Source organism: Spermophilus citellus (assembly GCF_964194105.1).
Source record: "Spermophilus citellus genome assembly, chromosome: 2".
NCBI lineage: Eukaryota > Metazoa > Chordata > Mammalia > Rodentia > Sciuridae > Spermophilus > Spermophilus citellus.
Genome location: NC_138183.1, coordinates 123,961,249 through 123,981,817, shown reverse-complemented (window position 1 = coordinate 123,981,817; position 20,569 = coordinate 123,961,249). Strand labels below are relative to the sequence as shown.

Below are 20,569 nucleotides of genomic sequence, written 5' to 3'. Positions count from 1 at the left end.
GCAGCAGCCCTGGCACCTCCTGCCTGGTGAGCTGCTGCCTCCTCCACTCCCCTACAGGAGTGTCTCTGTAGTAGCAACCTCAGGGAGCCCAGAACTAATTTACTCCGTGCTTCAGTCTGAAACTCTAGTCCTGGGAATACTGAAAAGAAAGATGGAATGACCGTGGGGCCCTCAGACCTGGATGGCTTCTCAGCCTGGTTCCATGGATGGAGCCTTTCCCTGCTCTTCTGGAAGAGGCCAGAGCGATGTCTCTGAGGGGATAGGCATGTTTAGTTAGATCACAAAGTGATGAAACCCTGAGCCCTCAGAAAATGTGCTGATGATAGGAGGGCATCCTCCCCTGTACTAGTCATCACAGCCCTGCTGCTTAGTCTTCTGGACATAGGGTATGCTCTTCAAATATTCCCTGTGGAGCTTGGTCACATCCTGCATGGCCCCTTTCTGTTCCTGAAATCATGGGTTTGTCGCTATTAGTAGATGAGAAAGAAGAAGGGGCATTTCACCTAAGTCAGTTTTATTTTTCTTTACCACTTTGAGCTGCCTCTGGGATTCTGGAAGGAACTGTTTGAGAAATAACCTGTGTTTTTCTCCTTTTCATTCCCACTCACTGCATATGATAGGATGACAAAATGAGTTTAAGAGAAATGGAAATGCTTATCCACTTATTTTCCTGAATTAGACAGCATTTCCAGTTATACTCAATGGGAGACGCATCAGTTGAGGTGGAAATGTAGATCCTACCGGAAATCACAGCCCATATCTGAACTTCCAAGGAGGGAAAGGACAGAAGGCCCAGTTAAATGTCATAGGGCAGGTGACCCACACTCCCTGGGAATTTGGGGGTAGTCACAAAACCTCCAGGCCTAATCCAGGCCTTACCTCCAACTTGGTAAACTCTCTTCCACTGTAACTAACCAGCAGGGGTGGGGGGGAGGCAACCTTCCTCCACAGTTGTCTCCATGTCCAAATTGGAGGTTCTTGTTTTAGAGATTCTAGAGTCCAGTTGTTTGACTCAGGTTCACTCTCCTGGATTGCAATAAAGCAATAGATTTGAATCAAGTTCTCTTTGCCAATGTCTCTGGTCTCATCTCTGCCACTCTGAGCCAGTGGAGAAGGCAGTCTGGGATCAGGAACATAGTTAGCCTCCTGGCCCTCAGGGATCCAGACTATGACCACACCAACTGTTTGTTGGTCCACACCCCTGTCTTCTCATCACTTCATCTGACCTTGATTCTGCTTGAAATGTGGCTGGATTGGAAGTGCCCCTCAAGAGGAGAGATCAAATACAAATCCATTCTCATGCTGGTGGGCAGGGATAAGAATTTTCCAGATGGCCAAGAGTATTGCATATGAATTAGCTGAAGGGTGGGTCGGGGCAGGGCAGTTTTTCTTTGTGAACCACATCTGGCATGTACTGCACCAAACTAATTATCTTCACTAATAGTTAAAAGTCAAATAGCACATACCTTCTGAGCACAGCACCCACACAGGAGTTCAGTAAAAGTGGGTTATGACAGGGCAAAAAGGCTTACAGGGTGACCAGTTGCATCCTGTGTGTGGGTGAGCACAAGGTCTGCATTGAGAGGGGCACTGATAGTATAATGCAACCATGGAGCAAAGAGCCCAGCAAGATCAGTGGCAGTCAGTATGGCCTGCATGTCCCATTAAGAGGAGAGAAGTGGAGTTTATTAACATGATGGTTGCAGACAGTGACTGGAGAGAAAGACAGGGCCAGAGTCCCTAATTTTGTCCAAGCTTACCAGTTCTTTATGTGATTCCTTGAAATAGCAAGCTTTGAAGTAAGATGTGGACAATCTGAGGGCTACTTGAGTATGGCCTGAGGCATGGGGCAATGTCACAGTGTCACTTTGTCTTGTATTACATAAGAGTGGATTTCTGCAAAGCTGGACACTTGGAATTGTGACAGCAGATTGGAATTTAAGGAACTCTTACAGAAAATCCCTTTGGAAAGTGAACAGTTCCCTAAATTACACTTTTATGCACACCTATGCATTAGCACTTTCTTAAAAAGAGATCTTACTGTAGCAACTTCTTATTCTTGACTTTATCTGTTTCCCTATCAAAGCACCTCTTGGCAGAACTTATTCTCCAAAATTCACTAAAAGTTTTTTCTAGATCTCTTTATGGTCTCATCTTATTTTCTTTGGAAGATCTCATCTCTTACCCCAGCCTAAATTCCAAGGGTCTCTGGGCTCACTCACATCTTTCTTTCATCCACACTCACTGCATGGGGTCTCAACTGTGAGACTTATGTCATGAACAACTTTGACACCAATAGCCCCTGATGTCCATCCATACCCACACTCCAGGTACACAGGCAGCTGTCCTCTCATGATCTTCTGTATATGTATAAGCATCTGAAACAGAATTCTGATTTACCCCATGTGGCCCTTCCTGCATTCTTTCCTATATCAAGAAATATCCATTCTATTCTATGGCTTAGATTATTTTTGGCTCCTCTTTATGTCCCACATCCAGTCCCTCAGCAAATATTGTTGGCTCTGCATCCTAAAACAAATCCAGAATTTAGTCAATTCTCTCTGCCCCGAAGCTTGAACCCTTATCCAACCCACCATCATCTCATACCTGAATTGTTGCAGAAGCTACCTCCCTGGCCAGCCCCTGCCCTTTCCATTTGTCATCAGCACAAAAGCAGAAAGGTTCTTGAAGAAGTTTGGTTAGATCATGTAGGTTCTCTGCTCCAAACCCTCCAATGCATTCTTGTTTCACTCAGTAGAAACTGAAAGCTTTGCCCTGGATCTTGGAGCTAATATGTTCTGGGTACCCTCCTCACATACCTGTCACACCTACTCCACCCATTTCCCTTGCCCAATCTGTTGCAGCCACATGATGTGCTTAGCTGTGAACATTTTGTGCTCATGTTCATAGCTAAGCACTCTTCCACCTAGGAAGAGTTCTTTCTTCTTAGAACACTATATGTTGGGGTATTGCTGCTTTACTCAAAATTGCCTTATCAGGAACAAATTATATTCCATGCATGTCAAAAGAGTTATTATGTATAACTATAGTTATTAACTATAAAATATACTAATAAGAGCAGAAATAAATAAATAGGGAAAACAAGTCCCTTTTCAGAGGCCTTCTGACTGCCCTCTAAAGAATCTGAGCCTCTCTTCTTACTGTTCTCCATCTCTCCCAACTGGCTTTGTTCTTCTTTCAGCAGATCCCATCTGAAATACTATATATATATATATATATATATATATATTTTTTTTTTTTTTTTGCTATGATCCCCCTCCTCTCAGTAGAGGGTAAGCTCCATGAAGACAGGGGCCTCCCCCCCACACACACTGGCATTTTCTGGCTTCTAGAATAATGCTGGCTCATGGTAGGCACCTGACAAATAATTGTTGGATAGTTACGTTAATAAATGAGAATAAAAATAAGGCAGGGCTGAAAAGAATTAGGACTGTTAAAAACCATATTTGACTTTTAATTTTGAAAACAAATTAAATACAGTTAAATTAAAAGAGATCAGATGGTGCAGCTGCCTGGGCTCCCCCTCACCCCAGCCACTGCCTTGGAAACTCCTAACCCCTGGCTTCGGTTCTTTACGGTGGGGATCACCAGCAATGGAGCAGGGAACAGACTGGGTTTGAAAAACAAGTCGTCATTGTGGACCCAATTCTGACTTATAACAAACTCATTCCCAACAAAGATGAAGGCTGCAGTCCACCAGGGTTATAATTATAAATAAATATACATGCAGCTAAGAGAGGATATTAGGTGAAAACAACTGAATTAGCAATCTGCCAAAAAAATAAAATAAAATAAAAATCCTCATTTTGTTGTTCATTATTAATTTCCTGAAAATAAGCCCTAGGTTTTTGGCTAAGAAGGTGTTCTCATACCAGCCAATTTGACCTTGGTATTCAGGGCTAGTTTTCATGAGGCAGTAGAATGCCCAGACATAAATTCACTCATCTATGGATGCCCTATGCCCACCTCCTTCCTCTGTCCCATGCCATCACACTTGATGCCAAGGGGTCAGTTTCCAAAGCAATATCCAAAGTATAAGAGGCTGGGGAAAACATCCTGCAAGGTGATTCAGGGATCTGATTTAATCAGATGGTTTCATGAATACAGTGGGAAGTTATATTCATTTCAGAATAGGCAGCCAATACTATACTCTGAATGTTAGGTGTCTGGACTGAATCCCACACACACATCCAGGAGTGGTTTCTGCATGGCCCTCAGACCTGTCCTATAAATTTTAATGGAGTAAGGGAAGGGGCTGTTAGCAGTTAAAAAATAAACACCTCTGCAGTAGGCACAGGCCCTTTACTTTTCCTTCACGTGGGAGGAAAATTGTGCTTCCAACTTTCAGGAGCATGTGATCACCACCAGAGGGGCTGTCCTGGTCAGAGAGCCAGGGACCTCTCTAGGGCCCTGGGAGAACCAGGGAGCCACTACTCCCTGGGTAGAGGCAGCAGTTTGCAACTCTGTTCTCTCTCTGGAGTGGAGAGGGGACAGCTGGATATGAGGTGGGCCGGCTCTGCATGCTCCCAGCTTTAGGAGAAGTGAGATTTTATTTCCCCTTTTATATTTTAAATTAGAATGAGCAGTTTGTGCTCAAGTCTCCTTTCCTTAGTGTCCAACTGATCCCTGCCCCTTTTCCCTAAATCTCTCCAATCTAATTTCTCATCCCTCAAAATAGGAGCAGAAAGAAGTTGGGGACTCTCCTAGCCCCTTCTACTCTCAAGGCTGGAGGAGCTGTCTGCCTCACCTATCATTGCTTACTGTAGCCGTGAGGCCTGCAGTTTTCAGTAGCCACAGGAAGAAGGTTTCTTCCCTCCCCACCCTGGGCCAGGCAAGGGGCTATAGCCCAGGGCAGGGTGGGGAGGTAGTGTATGGATAGTGGGGGTCATGTTGTTCTTGGTCCAGGTCATTCAGTGACCTGTGTGGCTCTAGGCCCACCTCCTTTGCCAGTGTTGGAGAAGAAGGCTTGGGGAAAGTGGGCAAGAGAAAGGGAGTCCATTCCCACCACAGCCTGAGGTACAGGAGGAATCCACTGACAGGCTTAGGCTCCCCCCACGCAGGGCTGGGCACCTGTTGAGATAGAAGACAGCCTTATTATGCTCTGTAAACATGAACCAGAGGAGAGCCAGAGGTATGTCTGATTTGGGAGCAGTGCTCAGGAGGAGCGGATGCCAAGGAGTAGGGCATTCACAATGCCTGGAGTTGCTCTCTATCTTCGGAATTCCCTGCTGAGCATCCTGTGTGGTCGTGCTTGGCCAAGGAGCAGGGAGCAAGGGAGGACCATGCTCCACTGGACTGCAGGGTCTTCTCACCTCCCTCCCAGCCCCAGCAACATTACAGGGCAGGCGTGGATGCCCATGGCACTTGCTTATATAGAGGTGAGCTGAGCACTGGCTTTGCTGGCAACCAGACCCCCTTGCCCTCAGGTCTTTCAGGCTCCCTGGTCACATTGGATGGAGAGAACAATAAGTCTGGAATTTCTGTGCTTAAATTTTGTCCTTTGTCCTGTCATCAAGCTGGGCTCTCTTTGAAAGCCCCCAGAATAGAAAGGAGGTGATGGTAGTTCCTTAGGACTCTGCCTTGGAGGGCCCATCAGCTGTGGAGAGAGGATGGAAGGCCAAGAACAGTGTCAAAGAAGGAGGCTCCTGTGAAGGGAGAGGGGGAACAAAAGAGGTGTCAGCTCAGGGTGGGATCAGACAGGGGACAGCCAGTGTAGTAAACTGCTCAGTGTTGAGCCCCTAATGGAGATCTTCCTGAGGAGGTTCTTCCACTAACAAATAGGGAATGAACCCTATACCAAGCTCTATACTGATTTGTTCTAAGTGACACTGGCCAAGGTGACTTAAGATCAAGGGACAAAACAGGCAGAGTGACAACCTGTAGACCCTTTGGGCAGGGAGTCTGCAAATGTTCTGGGGCCAGAGAATAGATGTCTGTCCACTACCTGAGCTCTCACCTCTGTGTGGCATGACCTAAATAGGGAGTCCCAAGTAAGAGGTGTTTTCAAGAAGCAAAGTAGGATCATAAAAAAGTCCCTCAAAATTCTTGGCATGGCCAAGTACAATTCACTTGTGCCAGTGTGTCACCTTGGATAAGTTACTTTGCTTTTCTGAAATCATTTATGAACCTCTAAATTGTAGGTAGATCATGTAGACTACCTCAATAGAGGGATTTTAAAGAATCAGATCAACATAGGTGACACTTATATTGTATTTATTATGTGCCACAGATTGTTCTTAGTACTCCGGGCAACTGATTTCACAGATGAAGAAAGAGAGAAGCAAAGTTAGGTCAAACAGAAAAGGGTAGGCCTGGGTGCTAAAGTGAGTTCTGGGATATATGCTTTCACTGTGTGCTACACTGTGACTACAGAACCATGGTGCCTTTGACATGGAGCAATGCATGGATCTTGACACAGCCAGTTGACTGAGGGGGAACCAAAAGAAGAAAATATAACCTTTGGATGACGGAATGCATTCAGCATGTCTAAATAGCAGTCCTTGCTGGGGTTTTGTGGCCAGCATAACCATAGCAAGTTGTCATGAGGAAGTGTCTCAGTGGACATTTTTTGGAGTGTCTGGTGGCAGAAGGACCCAGCTATGTGGGTGAAGGCTGACACCTGTTAACCATCAGGTGGCAAAAAGGAAGGAGACTTGGCCACACCTCTTCCTCTCTTGTTCACATCTGCCCTGTCTTTCCATGATGAAAGACTGAGAGCAAACCCCTTAGAGACTGATGCTGCACCCAAACCTGGTGTTGTGCTGTGCAGTTCAGTGCCCTCCCTGGTCTCCCTCCTACCTTCATCCTGAGGCTCAGATCTCCACTGAGGGGTCAGTGAAGCCCTTCTTCCCCTCATTCACCAACACCGGTTTCTCTGTTCGTGTGTGCCAGACCAGGATCTGTGTGTCCAGAGACACAAAACAAAGTAAGGCAGGTTTTCAACCTCACTCTGCCACCTCCCTTCTGCCTCCTACATCCTGCAAGTAGTCCTCCTGCCCCCTCCCTTGCCACCCTTGTTCCATCAAGACTTTCTCAGCTGTTCTTTATTTCTACCTAACCCCTCATTCTTGCTGTTTGTACATGTGATGTATTCAAAATATCTGTTGGAAATGAGATATATAGAACAGAAAATAGACAAGTCCCAAGATTTCACAAGTGTGTATGTATGTGTGCACATGTATGTGTGCATACACAGGTGTGTGTGCATCTGCCATGATGTGTGCATGTTTGTGTGTGGGGGGCGGGCAAAGAGTACATTTGTTTAGATGCATGGCTAATAATTCTTGGTTATGACCCTATGGCCACGCCTCCCATGTCCCTGCCTACTTTCATTGTGGAAGATAAACTATCTTCCCGAGTGGGGGTTTCAAACAGGCAAGATCATTTTGAGGTGTTTCCTTGCCCCTGATCTGTAGAGAGGCTCTTAATGGTCATAGGAACACTTGCATTACAGTCATTAATTCTGTAGAGATTCCTACCTTGGTACAGTTGGATGCCTTGGGCTCCAAATCATTGAGGGTAACAAGTTCTCGAAGGAGGCTACTTTCCTGGTAGCCTCCTTTCACGCCACGCAGCTTGAAGTAAGCCTGGCTTCGCTGTAGAATGAGCCTCAGGTTGACAGCAAATCCAGCCATGTCTATGGCAAATGGTCGATGGGGATCGAACACTGTCTTCCAGCCAACCACCTTCCCTGCCCCGTTCACCCGTGGGGCCTCATATCGAAGTCCACCAACAAAGGCCACAGGCCACACGGACACCCTCCTGGTGCTGCGCATCTACAAGGGGAAGCCAGAGTCAGAACACCTGAGTCTACTGAATGGCACCCATCCCCAAGGGAGGTGAAATCAATTAATTATATGTGTGGGGTCCATTTAAAGTCATGGGGAAGGGAAATACAGTCCCACCCTACCTCTATATGCCATCCTGGAGATGGCAACTGATGGGCTCCTGCAAAGGGAATCTCCTCTAGGCTGCAGGCAGGACCCAACTCCCAATCCAGCTGACCACCTTCTCAATGTGACCCAATTGCTGTTTTCTCCCTTGCACAAAACATTTCATTGTTGCCATTTATCTGTCTGAAATGATGACTCCTCCTCCCCTAGGCTTGCATGACCCAGGACTCCAAAGAAACTCAAACTGTTCCACTGAAAAGGTTTCTTGTTGTCATATAAAATGGCCCTACTCAAAGACCTCAAACCACTCCTCTAAGGCCAGGGCCATTTAGGAGTGCCACCACCACTCTTGCCTTTAACCAGTGGAGGATGCTTTTGCCAACATATGGTATTTTCTATGCCCTTCCCTGGTCCTCTTGTGTCTTCACCCACCCCAGTTTGGCGACCCCCTTTCCTGGGTTTCTTTATGTGTATGTACCCACACCCAAAATTCCCCAGCGTCTTTCTTCTTGCTAGAGGCCCTGCATCCATCAGCATCTCTAATCTCTGCCTGCCAACTCTCCTTCCTCTTCATCCCTCCCGCACCTCCTCAAAGAGCTCCAGACTGTAGGTATTGTCATCGTCAGCAAAGTACACCACGCCAGGCTGGGTGGAGTTACGTGGGAAAGTCTCTCGCAGCCAGCGCAGGGCCAGGTTGCGCTGCATGGTGCCCCGTGGGATGCGTGGGTCACGGGCATCTCCTCGCAACTTGTAGTTGCGGGGCGTCTCTACATGCAGGTGAGTGTAATTGAGACCGGTGTCGCGCAGAAGACGCGCAGTCAGTGGCGTACGACGAGGTGCATCCTCCACCACTAGCCAGTGCAGGTTGGGAACATGCAGCAGCGTGTTGGCCATGCGCGTCAGCTCGGCCTTTTGAACTGGGCGGCTGTAGGTGGGCGTCACGACGTGGATGGTGGGTAGTGTGTCGGACCAAGGCGGGGGCCTAGTGTATACGTATTCGGTGCGCACGACCTCCACGATGTCACGGTCGGACATGCAGTACTCCCTTGAGTCTGTGCCTGGCACCGCATCCCGCCGTGGGTCGCTGCCCTCATCTGCAGAGATGAGAGACAGGCGGTGTGGGGACAAATGCTGGCCTGACTCTGGCCCCATTACTGGACACTGACTCCAACTACCCTACTAAGACAGCCCTCTCTACCCTTCTGCAGGAACATCAGCAGGATACTGCTTTATCTGCGGGACCTGTTAGAATTAAAGTTGAAATCTGCACCCCTGGAATTCTCACAGGGATTTCCCTAACTCCCTAGATGACATGGAAATAATCTCTCCCTTATCTTCACATTAGACAGTCCTGTAATTATTTGAGTACAGCTGGCCATAGTCCAAGCTTGTACTCTCAGTTCCTAAACACATTGGATTTTATATGATGGTGTCCTGACCCTCCCTTCCCTAGTGCCCTCCTTATCTGGTGCAACTAACTACATAGCAGATTGACACTGGCAATTCTGTGGTGGGGATGTCACAAAACTCAAGGGTAGCATTAATCTCATGGCTGCATCACACTGTGGATCCTGAAGGATCCCAATATTAACTTGCCCCAGATTTTTTTTCAAATCTTTTAGTTAAGTGGGGCCTCTTTCCCTTTGGCCATATACAATCAATTCTTAGAATCTTGGTGAAGAACCTAATATTTAATTATTGCATTGGGTTTTAGTGAGTTTTACCCATAATTGTAAAAATAATTTTGAAACCTGAATATTATTCCTGATTGCATATATTCCTCCATTTTGGTATATAAAAAAAAAAAAAAAAGGAAAAAAAAAGGACAAACAGACCTGTTTAGCTTCTTCCAAGGGTTTGGTGTCAATCTCCTAATCTGCACCTTCTTGGCACACTCACTGAGCTATCTGAGACACTAACTGCACACCACTGTACTACCACCCTATTAGTGTTATTGTCTCCACCTCAAGGATGTCACCAGGGACACTGAAACTTGCAAATCCTGCTCTCTGAGTAAACAGTCCCAGACATGGGGATATTACTTCCTTCAGGCAACTTGCTTCAAGTGCAGGAAGCTCTAATGACCTAGGTATTTCTTACATGCTGGACATCCTCTTCCATGGGGAATTGAACAGTCTTATAGAAGGAAAATCAAGAGCAATGGCATTCTTGTTTTCAATGAGTTTCTACTTTCCAAGTTATGTCATTCTGTTTGAAAAACTCATGTAGCAATGATAGTGTGGCTCACATACTCTCAGTGGAGGGATCATGGTCAGAGGACAGACATAGAAACCTGTCTTTCTGTCTTTATTAACTATATGTCCTTGAACAAGTTACTTAGCTTTTGGTGCCTTGATTTCAGTGACTGTAAAATGGAACTAATAATAGCATCTACTTTATTGAGTTATTATGTAGATTAATGAGTCGAGACACTTGAAGGACTCAGAGCACTGCAAGGCATATTTGCTGTCATTTCCTGGTGTGTAGAAGGACATTAGCTGTCCTACTTCCTCATGGCTCCATACAGTTTCAGTAAAGATGAAATGAAAGGGCTGGAGCAAGGTCAAAGAGAGGATGCTAGGCATCAACCATTTTGTTCCCTTCCTCTGTTCAACTTCCACCATCGTTAGCAGCATGCAAGCTGTGTGGGTGCTGGTGTGGAATCTAATGCAGATAAACCCAGAAGAGGACCTGCTCCAGCTCTTAGTGCTCACAGGCCAATGGCACAAGACACATAACAGGAGCTGTGAGTCTATTACCCATGCTACAGAGAAGATATTGTGGCAGGGGGAGACTAGCACAAGTACAGGTCTTCAAAAGTGTTTTTTTGGGGAGAAGTTTTGGGAAGAACTGTGAAAAGAAAACTAGGTTGAACTAAGAGGGATGGGTGTTCAGGATTCTGACAAAGATATTAGTTTAATTCATCCTATGGTCAATAAAGTCTTAGAAGTCATGGTTTGGAAAGGAGATTTAGGACCATTTTGCCAAGTGTTCTGCTGTCCAGATTATCCCAAATATTTTCCCTGGGAAAGTTCTCTGTGAATTGGGATCCTGTACCTGTACTCTGCCCTTCCCACTGGCTTTCGGGCTTCTGCACTTCTGAGACATAAAGGCCTCCTTGTGACCCTAACGTCATTTAACTGCAGATTTCACCCAATCCCTCTTGGGATGTTCAGAGAAGACAATGTCAAGTTACCATCCTTGGGAAGTAAAACAGCCTAATGTCTCCAACTCTAGCTCTGCCAGCAATGAACATACTATCATCATTTTTCTAGATGGTAGTTTGAACCCCTCTGGGATGATGTATTGGCAGGATAACAACAGTTCTAAACTGACAAGCACCAGAGGCATTGGGGTCAGCAGAAGACAACATCAGAGAAGCCCAAAGTGTCCAGCACAGGCAGTGAGGCTACAGCAATCTTAAGCTTAGCTCTTTCTCCTGAAAGCTTCAGGAAACTCTAGGGGTTTGCAAGATGTTTATCTGTGTGAAGCAGCACAGTGTAGGCTGTGATTTGTGGATATGGCCTGCATCTGAGTCACTTAAGGTACAGGCTACAGTGGAAACCCAGATCCTACTTCAGTACCACTATCTTCATCCCTGGGATAGGCTTGGGTGCCTTCCTGTTTTATCATGATCACAAGTAAGATAATTCACATTGGGCTGCGGGGAGGGGGTAGTTCAATACTAGTAGAGTGCCTGCCTAGCATGTGAGTACATGGGAAGCCCTGGAGTCCCTTCTTAGCACCATGGGCAGGAAAAGAAGACACTTTGCTTTGGTAGAATTGCTGCTTCCCCCAAGTGTTGCATATGTGTGTGTGTATTGGGGGCTGGAGTGGGAGGGGACATGAAAACATGAGACTGAAGGCTAAGCAATGAGGGCAGATGTGGAGCACATAGAAGCCTTTGGGGTATAAAGTGTTTAGGTGTGAGAGGGAAAGGCAACCCTGGGACTCAGCTGGGAGAAGGTAGTTCAAATCCCAATTCTTCCACTAGCTCCTAATAGGATTCTTCCTCTTTCCAGGCCTACTGCCACTAGATACTAGGGTTTTCTAAGTAAGAAAAGGGGACAAGCTGTATACTCTTCTTAAAGGTGCTATAACACAATACAGGATAAGGTTGTTGGTCCAGTGGTAGAGTGCTTGCCTAGTATACACAAGATGCTGGATTTGATCTTCAGCAACCCAAAATAAAACAAATAACCACACACACACACACACACACACACACACACACAAACAATACAGGCCAGAAATCCTATCCTTTCTTCCTCACTCCCCACTAAGTGATCCTGTTCTTTGCATATGGGATCAGGAGGTAAAACTGTATATGTAGTTGTCTCTGCATGTGAGTATTAATCATGTTTGTTTGTTTTAAAATTTTCTGTATTTGATTTTTGTGTGTGTGTGTGTGTGTGTAGGGTTTCTGTCTGTTGTACTATGGATTGAACCCAGAGGCGCTCTTCTGAGCTACATCCCCAGCCCTTTTTATTTTATATTTTGAGACAGGCTCTCATTAAATTGTGAAGACCAGCCTTGAACTTGCAATCCTCCTACCTCAGTCTCCCAAGTAGCTGGGATTACAGGTGTGTGCTATGGCACCTGGTTGTTGCTTTGGTTTCTTGGGGCCTTACAGACCTGAGAAGGGGCTACCTCTCCCAGGACTAGCTAGAAATAATAAACAATTGTCTGCAAACCACTTTTCATATGCCAACGAACCAACTCAGAGGCACACCCCCACCCACCTCCTTGATCAAAAACTGCAAGCCAATCTTACCCTATCCTAAATCACCAAGTACCAGTACCAGACAATTAAAAGCTACCTGTCATATCTTGGAACACACTGAAATTATTCAAACTGTCAAAATTCCAAGCCTGCTCAGAGGTTTTGCTCAGCTGTTTCTTTCCTGCAAAATCACAATAGAGGCATATCCACAGGCTTGCCTCTCACCCTTTTACTTCCTGAATAATCCCAGTGGCCCTGTGTAGCATGATATGGCCCCTCCTCTTGGGAACTGAGAGTAACAAGCTCTTTCAAGGAGCTCTCACTAAGGAAACTGGGCTGGGAACTAGGCAGGGAGGCTAGGCAGGGCTCACCCTTGTGCACAGCAAGTAGAGGTGCAAGAGTGCTCTGGTGCCAGACAGTGATGAGAAGAGTCCAGGGCAGCACGATGAGGACGATCGCAAGGATGTCCCGTCTCTTCGGCATCTCCAAGGCTGGCTGCGCCCACAGCTCCTCATTACCTGAGTGGCGGTAAGGTCAGGAGAGGGGTGGCCACAGGGCAGCGGCAGCACAGGGGAAAAAAGAAAAGGCATGGGCCGGCCGGCCAGGCATGGAGAGAACAGAGAAGCTGAACGCTGGCTAGTAGGTCTTACCAGCATTCACAACCCACCCATTGCAGAAGCAGGTTTGCAGAGTCCAGCCTGATAGGAGTCTGAGAAGGGGAAGTTGTCCAGGGGCAAGGTCAGGAACCCTCAGAGATGGACACCTGTAAGAGAGAGCAGAAGAGGATGGCCAGAGACCGAAGCATGGGTGTGGACCCCCAGTAAGAGTCAGGCCCCACTCTGGGACATATAGAATCAAGTTTCTCAATGAAGTCTTCCTTGATCTTCTCTCTGAAGACCTCATCTCTGCTGAGGGTCCATTAATAAGAGTCAATAGGGTATAGGCATTACAGCCACAGCTTCAGAGATACCTGCCTTAGTTTAAGTCCCAAGTGTTTCATCCACAAGCTGTGATCTTCGCACAGTTACATCAACCCTGCACTGCACTTTAGTATTTCTCTTCTAGAAAATTGTGTATCTACTTCTCAAGGCTGCTATTAGAATTAAATGAGTTGATGTTCATAAAGCTCTTAGGGTTGTCTCCCATGTAAGAGTACAAGAAACGTTAGCTTTTGTGATATCCAAATTTGTGGGCCCAGATTTTTTTTTCCCCCATAGCCTGGGTACTGCAATAGAGTTAGGAGGCTTCCTTCAAGAACAAGGAAGAGATCTTTTAGGGTTAGGTTTTGGGAAGAAATGTGGTAAATGCATTCCTCTAATATTGTCCATAGGAAATTCTTTTGGGGCACTGCTCCATGCAGGATGAGTGCCAGGTTCTGTACTTGGACATGATGACCAGGATTTTGTTGTCCCCAGTTTGGGAAGTAATGTGCTTTTATTCTTCTCAGGTCTTCTCTTCTCTTCTGATGCCCTTTGGAATACCAAACTTTGCTTTCCATTCTGGTTTCCTGGGTCAGCCTCTGCTCACCTCTTCCCACCAAAAGTCCACTGCCTCCAGAATCTGTCTGAGGGCAGATACAAGCATCAGCCTTACCTTAAGTGACAGAACATTAGGGTTAAAGGAAACAGAGGCCAATGCAGGAGGAACCATCATTCTGAGCTGTTGTGCTCTACAGCACTCCTTAGCTGACCCTATAAATGACAGAGCCTAGTGGCACATAAGAATGCTATGGGTCTTGTGTGAGAAGCAGAGTGACCTTATGCCACACCCTCTGGATCAGAGTGCAGGCTACTGGCAGGGCTCTATAGGGTTCCAAATAAATGCCATATTCTGGCTGATGTGACCTTATGTTACATCTAAAGAAGGATGGGGAGTGCTATGCTTTAATATGGTTTGTCCTCTCTGAAATGTGTTGAAATTTGCTTGTTGTTGTGGCACTATACAGAGGTGGGCCCATTAAGAGGTGATGATATTATTAGGAGGGATTATTACCTTTCTCACAAGAGTGGGTTCATCCTTGCAAGAACAAGTTGTTATAAAGCAAGGCTATCCATCATGTTTTATCTCTTCCATTTGTGCTTGCTTGGCTTTCTGCTTTATCATGAGTTGAAGCAGAATGAGGCCCTCACTAGCACCATAATCTTAGACTTCCCAAACTCCAGAGAATCATGTGCTAAATAAACTACTTTTCTTTTGTATCACCCAGACTCAGGTATTCTGTTATAGTAACAGAAAATGGACCTAAACGGGGAGTCTAGGCCTGACTTAGGCTACCAAAACATCTGAGAAGATTTATTCTATGTTCTTAGAGATTCACATAGAAGCTTTCTTAAACATCCTGGTTTTCCTGAAGCTTTTAATTCCTGGATGGAGAAAACTGAGGAAAGAAAGTGAGCACCACACCCACTCAGTTGATATGGGGCTAGCTTCCATGTCAGTACTTTCCTGCTTTTAATAGGCTTTACCCTTTGGGAAGTCACTTTATCCCACAGCTTCCACCTCTGACACCTGCTCAACCTCCCACTGGTCTGCTTGGGCTCTTGTTAATGACAACAAGGTTTCCCATAGTGTTCATGATGTACAAGGACTAAGCTCAACAGTTAACACACATCTGCTCCCCGAAGTACTCACAACCACCCTGTGAGGCGGGTATTATCATGATCCCTATTTTATAGTTGGATCCATGGAAATCAGAGATAGTAATTTGCCCCTGGTCAATAATTAGAAAATGGTACAGTTAGTTTTAAATCAGGGCCATGTGGCTATATGCTATCATCAGGAGCACGCCTGAACCCCTCAGAACTGAGTCAGACATGGGGACACATATAGGCCACAGGCTTTCTCTGGCCTGGACAAACACCTGTTCAAGAGCCACTGTCCTCCATCCCAACTGCTTGTGTTGTAGGTCCCAGAACCTGACTGGACAATGAAGCAAATATAAAAGGGAAAAGATAGGGACATGGTACAAGAAGCCACAGCAGCATCTGAACTCATTTAGTTTTTGGTCAAAATATCTATGAGAGGAAAGGGAGGGGATTGAGGGAGAAAAGCTCTAAAAATAAACTTGCAATAAACCCAGTTGTGCATTAATTACTTTGGAAGCCATTACGGCTTGAAAACCCCATAACTTTAATGGAGGCTATTATAAGCATAGTGGCAAAATTGTGGAGCTAATTACCAGGCGGTTATTAAGTAGAACCAAGAGAGTCCTCAGTCTTGGAGAAAGCCATCTGGCCAGCAGGGGGTGGAATCATGGGAAATGATGCCTGAGTGTGTGTAGGGAGTGGGGTTGGGGGAGGGTGCACCTATGCCTGAATCCAAGACAGGGCTGCAGGGATATCCAATGTGGGTTACTCCTCCACAGCCTATAGCTTCTGCTTGAGGAAGGATGGTAGTTATCTGTGGTTGCACGTTGTATCCACTGTGGAACTCAGAATGGCTTCTGGGCCCTTGGTTGGGATGGGCAGAAGAATAAACACAAAGGTGGTAAGAGAAGCCTGGTCTAGCCAGGAGCGCCCAGGAAAGAAGAGGGGGCAATGGTGGGGAGAGCAAGGTGAAGGAGGAATGGGGGGTTACAGTGAGAGAGGAAATGTAGTGTGAGCAAGTGTGAAGATCCAGGCTCTGCTGTGGCCATGTCTCCCTACCCCTACACTCATACCCATGCCTGTGACAGACCCTGACTATCACCACTGTCTCTCCCTCAGCAAGTGAGGAAATGAGGAGGCTCCCTTCTCCTGAGATTTCTCAAAGCATCCACTGGGCAGAGACAAAGCCTACATTGTAGGTACCAGGGGTGAGGCCCAGTGGGGGACAGTCACTGGAGGAGGAGCAGCAGCAGCTGGTGGCAGCAGTATCCTGGTCGGCTCTACATGGGACTATGGTTATGCTGCTTGCCCCTCTTGATTTCTGCTTTCATCCTTAAAACTTTGAGATTGGTCAGAAGAGTTTTACAGAATTTTCAGTTCTGCCATTTTAGTTTATTGAAGCTAAGATAGTTGGGGCTCTGTGAGAATGAAGAAATGTCCTATGTTACGGTTTGGATGTGAGATATCCCCCAAAAGCTCATGTGTAGACAACGTGACAGAGTTCAGAGGGGAAATGATTGAGCTGTGAGAGCCTTAAACTAATCATTGAATGAATCCCCTGATAAGTATTAACTGGTACCTGAAGCAAAACTGGGGTGTGGCTTTGGGGTATATATTTGTATCTGGCAAGTGGAGTCTCTCTCTCTGCTTCCTGACCACCATGTGAGCTACTTCCCTCTGCCGTACTCTTCTGCCATGATGTTCTGCCTCATCTTGAGCCCCAAGGAATGAAGTCGGCCTTCTATGGACTAAGACCTCTGAAACCATGAGCCCTCAAATAAATGTTTCCTCCTCTAAAATTGTTCTGGTCAGATTCTTTAGACACAGCAGCAAAAAAAGCTGACTAAAACATCCTGCTTGAAGCAGATGGTATCCAGGTGGGTATCTAGGCCAGAGACAAAGCCAGAAGGACAAAATAACAGCTGTCCATTGGGACATCATGAAAGCACATAAACTTATGGAGATGGATCATATCTGGAAACAACTATCTATAGGAATTCATTAGTTTTAGAGTGCCCTGGGCTGTGGATGAGACCTAGGGCGTGCCTGAGACTCAGAGAGAAAGGTTCTGATCATTTAAAATTTGGGCAAATCAGGCTGGACAGCCAGGAATGGCTGGGTCTGAGAGGGTCAGGAGAGTGTACAAGGTTGGTTCAAGGCTGACCAATTCTACAGTTTGGAAAGGCTTTTTTTCTGAACATGTGTTTGTTAAAAAATAAATTTAAAAAAGCCTCAGTAATGCCCAGCATCCCTGAAGGGACTCATTGAATTCCATTTGTCAAAAATTATGCACATCCAAAGTGAGCAAGGCACTGTTAGATCTGTGGGTGTCAAAGAAAACAGGGACTTCCCTCAAGGGTCTCCTAGTCCAAATCAGAGGAGATTTTACACAGGTCACTCCAAGGCAAGTGATGTGTGAGGTGCACATAATGTTTGAGAGATGTGTGTGCATGTGCATATGTGTGTCCACACATGTTTCAGGCTAGTTACAAACAAACTCAGAATTCATCTACACCACTCATCTCTGGAGGATAATCAAAGAATTTTTACCTAATAAGATTAGAAGCACTAGTTAGTTGGTGAATCAAGAAAACCATGAAAGTAAGGATCTTTCAGATGATACATACATACATGCCATACACATTTCAAGGTAAGTAACTTTTGAAGATCCAGATGTTGCTGCTTCCCCTGAATACAAATCTGTGATCATTTTTCCAAAATTCAAGTTGCTCATTGCTGGATGGCTTTTAACATTTCCACTTTTTCAGCACAGAGCCAGGACTTCTCCTATGCCAAGAAGTAGCCAATGGGACATTTGCGCTGAACTGGCATCAACCTCATCATAGCAAGTGCTCATTGTGGTTAAAGAAGTGGTTAGAGAACTGAAAAACCCTTGGTGAGCAGTTTGAGTGCAATACCCATTAGAATGCTTATAACTTATGACATCAATCTTCAGTTAATTTGGAGACTGTTTTTCCCACATTCTCCATACGAGGTCTTTTGAGAGATACTATTTAGTTTTCATAGAAAGAACACACTTATTTCAACACATCATTTCAATGGTATCTCTAATGTTCTGTGATGATAACAAGCACTACCATCATAAACAGGTTGGGGACAAATGTTTTGACTCTCAGTAAGCATGTGCTCAGCAGCTTATGAGCCCAGGAGACCCCCCATCCCTGCATTGCTCTGGCACACTGGCATGGTTCAGTGTGCTTTATGAACTAAATGGAGTACACAGGTAACTTGCTGAGTTAGTCGACAAAAGAAATGTTGGTTCAGAAAGTTGGGCTGGCAATGTGGCTCAGTGGTAGAATCTAGCATAAGTGAAGCACTGAGTTCCATCCCCAGCACTGCAAAACAAACAAACAAAACCCCCTCTATTCATGCACAGAAGTACATTAATATCACATCATTCAGGAGCCTGGGTTTTCCAGACAGAGGCAGAGGCTGAAGGCTCCTTGCATGGGATCATAACCAGCATCACAGAAGTTGCTGGGGGAGCTCGTGTGGTTGGAGAAGGTCCCCATTCCTCTGGGCATGAGAGTGGGGTTGTGACAACAGGAGGAAGGAGGAATGGAGATTTTAAAGAAAGATAAGGGGAGGGATGCTGGCCAAGGTTCCAGCATCTCCCTCCAGTCCTACTCGGGTCTTTCCCAAACAGAGGGAGACACAAACTTTGTCCCAGAAATCTGCGGGAGCCCCTAATGGGATCAAGGGATTAGTATTGATTCTGCAGGCACTGCTCAGAAAAAGCCCGATGCCAGAGCTAATCAGCTCCCAGCACAGTCAATCCATACTTCATTAACCTGGCCCTAGCACTCTAGCCACCAGCAGTTGCCCTGGGGCCCACACAGCCCTGCTATGGGGCAGGACACAGGAATTGACAGAAGCTTAGAAAGGCTGCATGACCCAAAGACCCAATGTTTAGGGTGAGCAGAGGTCTGAAACTCTGGATGCAGCTGCCTCCTTTGCTGCCTTTTTCTGCAGACACATCTAGATCTGGCTTCCTGGATGTCCTGGCCCACACTTGGGCCCACCCTCTGGGGACTTCTGCCCCAGGATTTGATTGATATGACCTTGCTGAGTCTGTCCCCATTCTGATGGTCAGGTCCAGTACCCCCAGGAAGGGTCTATGAGACTCTTAAGGCTGCAGGACTCCCCCCTTGCCCCCTGCTCCCATGGTGCTGCATGAAGAAGTAGAGGAAGGCCTGGACCTGGGGACGTCTGTCCTGATTTCCAGGCCTGACCCCCTGCTGGCTGGCACCTGTGGATCGTATTCCTGATCTTCTGCCATGTTCTTTTCTAACTGGGAAAAACCAAGCCAAGTAATCAAACAGAAAGGAAGTATTACGTCAATTCAGACTTGGTGTAAAGAATAGTTTTATGTTTTGGTTCTCTTCTAGGCCAACAATGTCAAAAAAATATAATCCACTGAGTTTTTTTTTTTTTTAAAGAAATTCCTTTGTTGTTCTTTTTCTTTTTTAGCAATAGCCTTCAGATTAGATCTGGATTATGATTCTGTGAAAAATGAAAATTGGGTTTTAGTTTAGTGTGGTTCTCTGCAAGTAAAAGTCCATTCTAGTTCATGGGAGGAATTTGAACATAATAAATATTGACCCCAGATGATTTTGCTGATGTTCCCTTAGTTGTGCAACTAATGGTCTCCAGGCAGAAGTACATCCACTTTCCCTAGAGTCTTCCAAGTGTGAGGACCTGAAAGCAAAAATCAAGTGTTTTGTCCTGTGAGGACAGCTCAGGTTCTTGTCCTCTTTGGGATCACTGGAGCTGGGGTACAAGCAAACAAATGATTTACTGCTTAGTTCTTCAAGAGTAAGAGTCAGGGAGAAAGTGGCAGCTAATAAGACAAACCTGATAGAGAACTGGGCACAGAGGATAATGGTTAGCAGAATCATGGAGGACTCACAGTGAAAAGCCACCATGTAGAGAGCCATCATGGGTGACAGCCCATGTCTCAGGGATCGGGTACCCTGTGGCTGAGAGGATGAAGGTATCTAACATTAACATGGACAGTGATCAGAACAGCACAGACCATTCAGCCCTTGCCTGCATGATGTAGAAACAGTGAATATCTTTGGGGTTTGCAAGACTGGGGAGCAGTCCCTACAAAAAAAAACCCCTGCAGCCCAACCTGGGTGAGGGGAGAGGTTTGATGTTGGAATGTAGTGGCCTCTCCCACCTCCTTTACCCTCCTTCATTACTATCCTATCCTCCCCTCTCCTTGCCCTAGGCCCATTCTGGTAGCCATGTCAGATCTTGGAAGGGGATGCCACTATTCCCATGACAAGCACATCACATTCACTTTCTATTGACGTCAAACAAAT

At 46.0% G+C, this 20,569-nt stretch overlaps 1 protein-coding gene across 1 annotated transcript in view; it reads right to left on the bottom strand.

Annotated features, from left to right (window-relative positions):
- Positions 1-3,676: 3,676 nt before the first annotated feature.
- B3GAT1 (beta-1,3-glucuronyltransferase 1) overlaps positions 3,677-20,569 on the bottom strand; it is a 28,796-nt gene continuing 11,903 nt past the window's right edge. Inside the window, exons 4-9 of the mRNA XM_081281693.1 lie at positions 13,304-13,399; positions 13,008-13,154; positions 8,499-9,007; positions 7,500-7,796; positions 6,820-6,920; positions 3,677-5,091 (exon numbers count right to left, since the gene is read on the bottom strand). Coding sequence (XP_081137819.1) covers positions 6,834-6,920; positions 7,500-7,796; positions 8,499-9,007; positions 13,008-13,154; positions 13,304-13,307 — 1,044 coding nt within the window. The 5' untranslated portion in view covers positions 13,308-13,399 and the 3' untranslated portion in view covers positions 3,677-5,091; positions 6,820-6,833. The remainder of the gene's footprint in view (positions 5,092-6,819; positions 6,921-7,499; positions 7,797-8,498; positions 9,008-13,007; positions 13,155-13,303; positions 13,400-20,569) is intronic.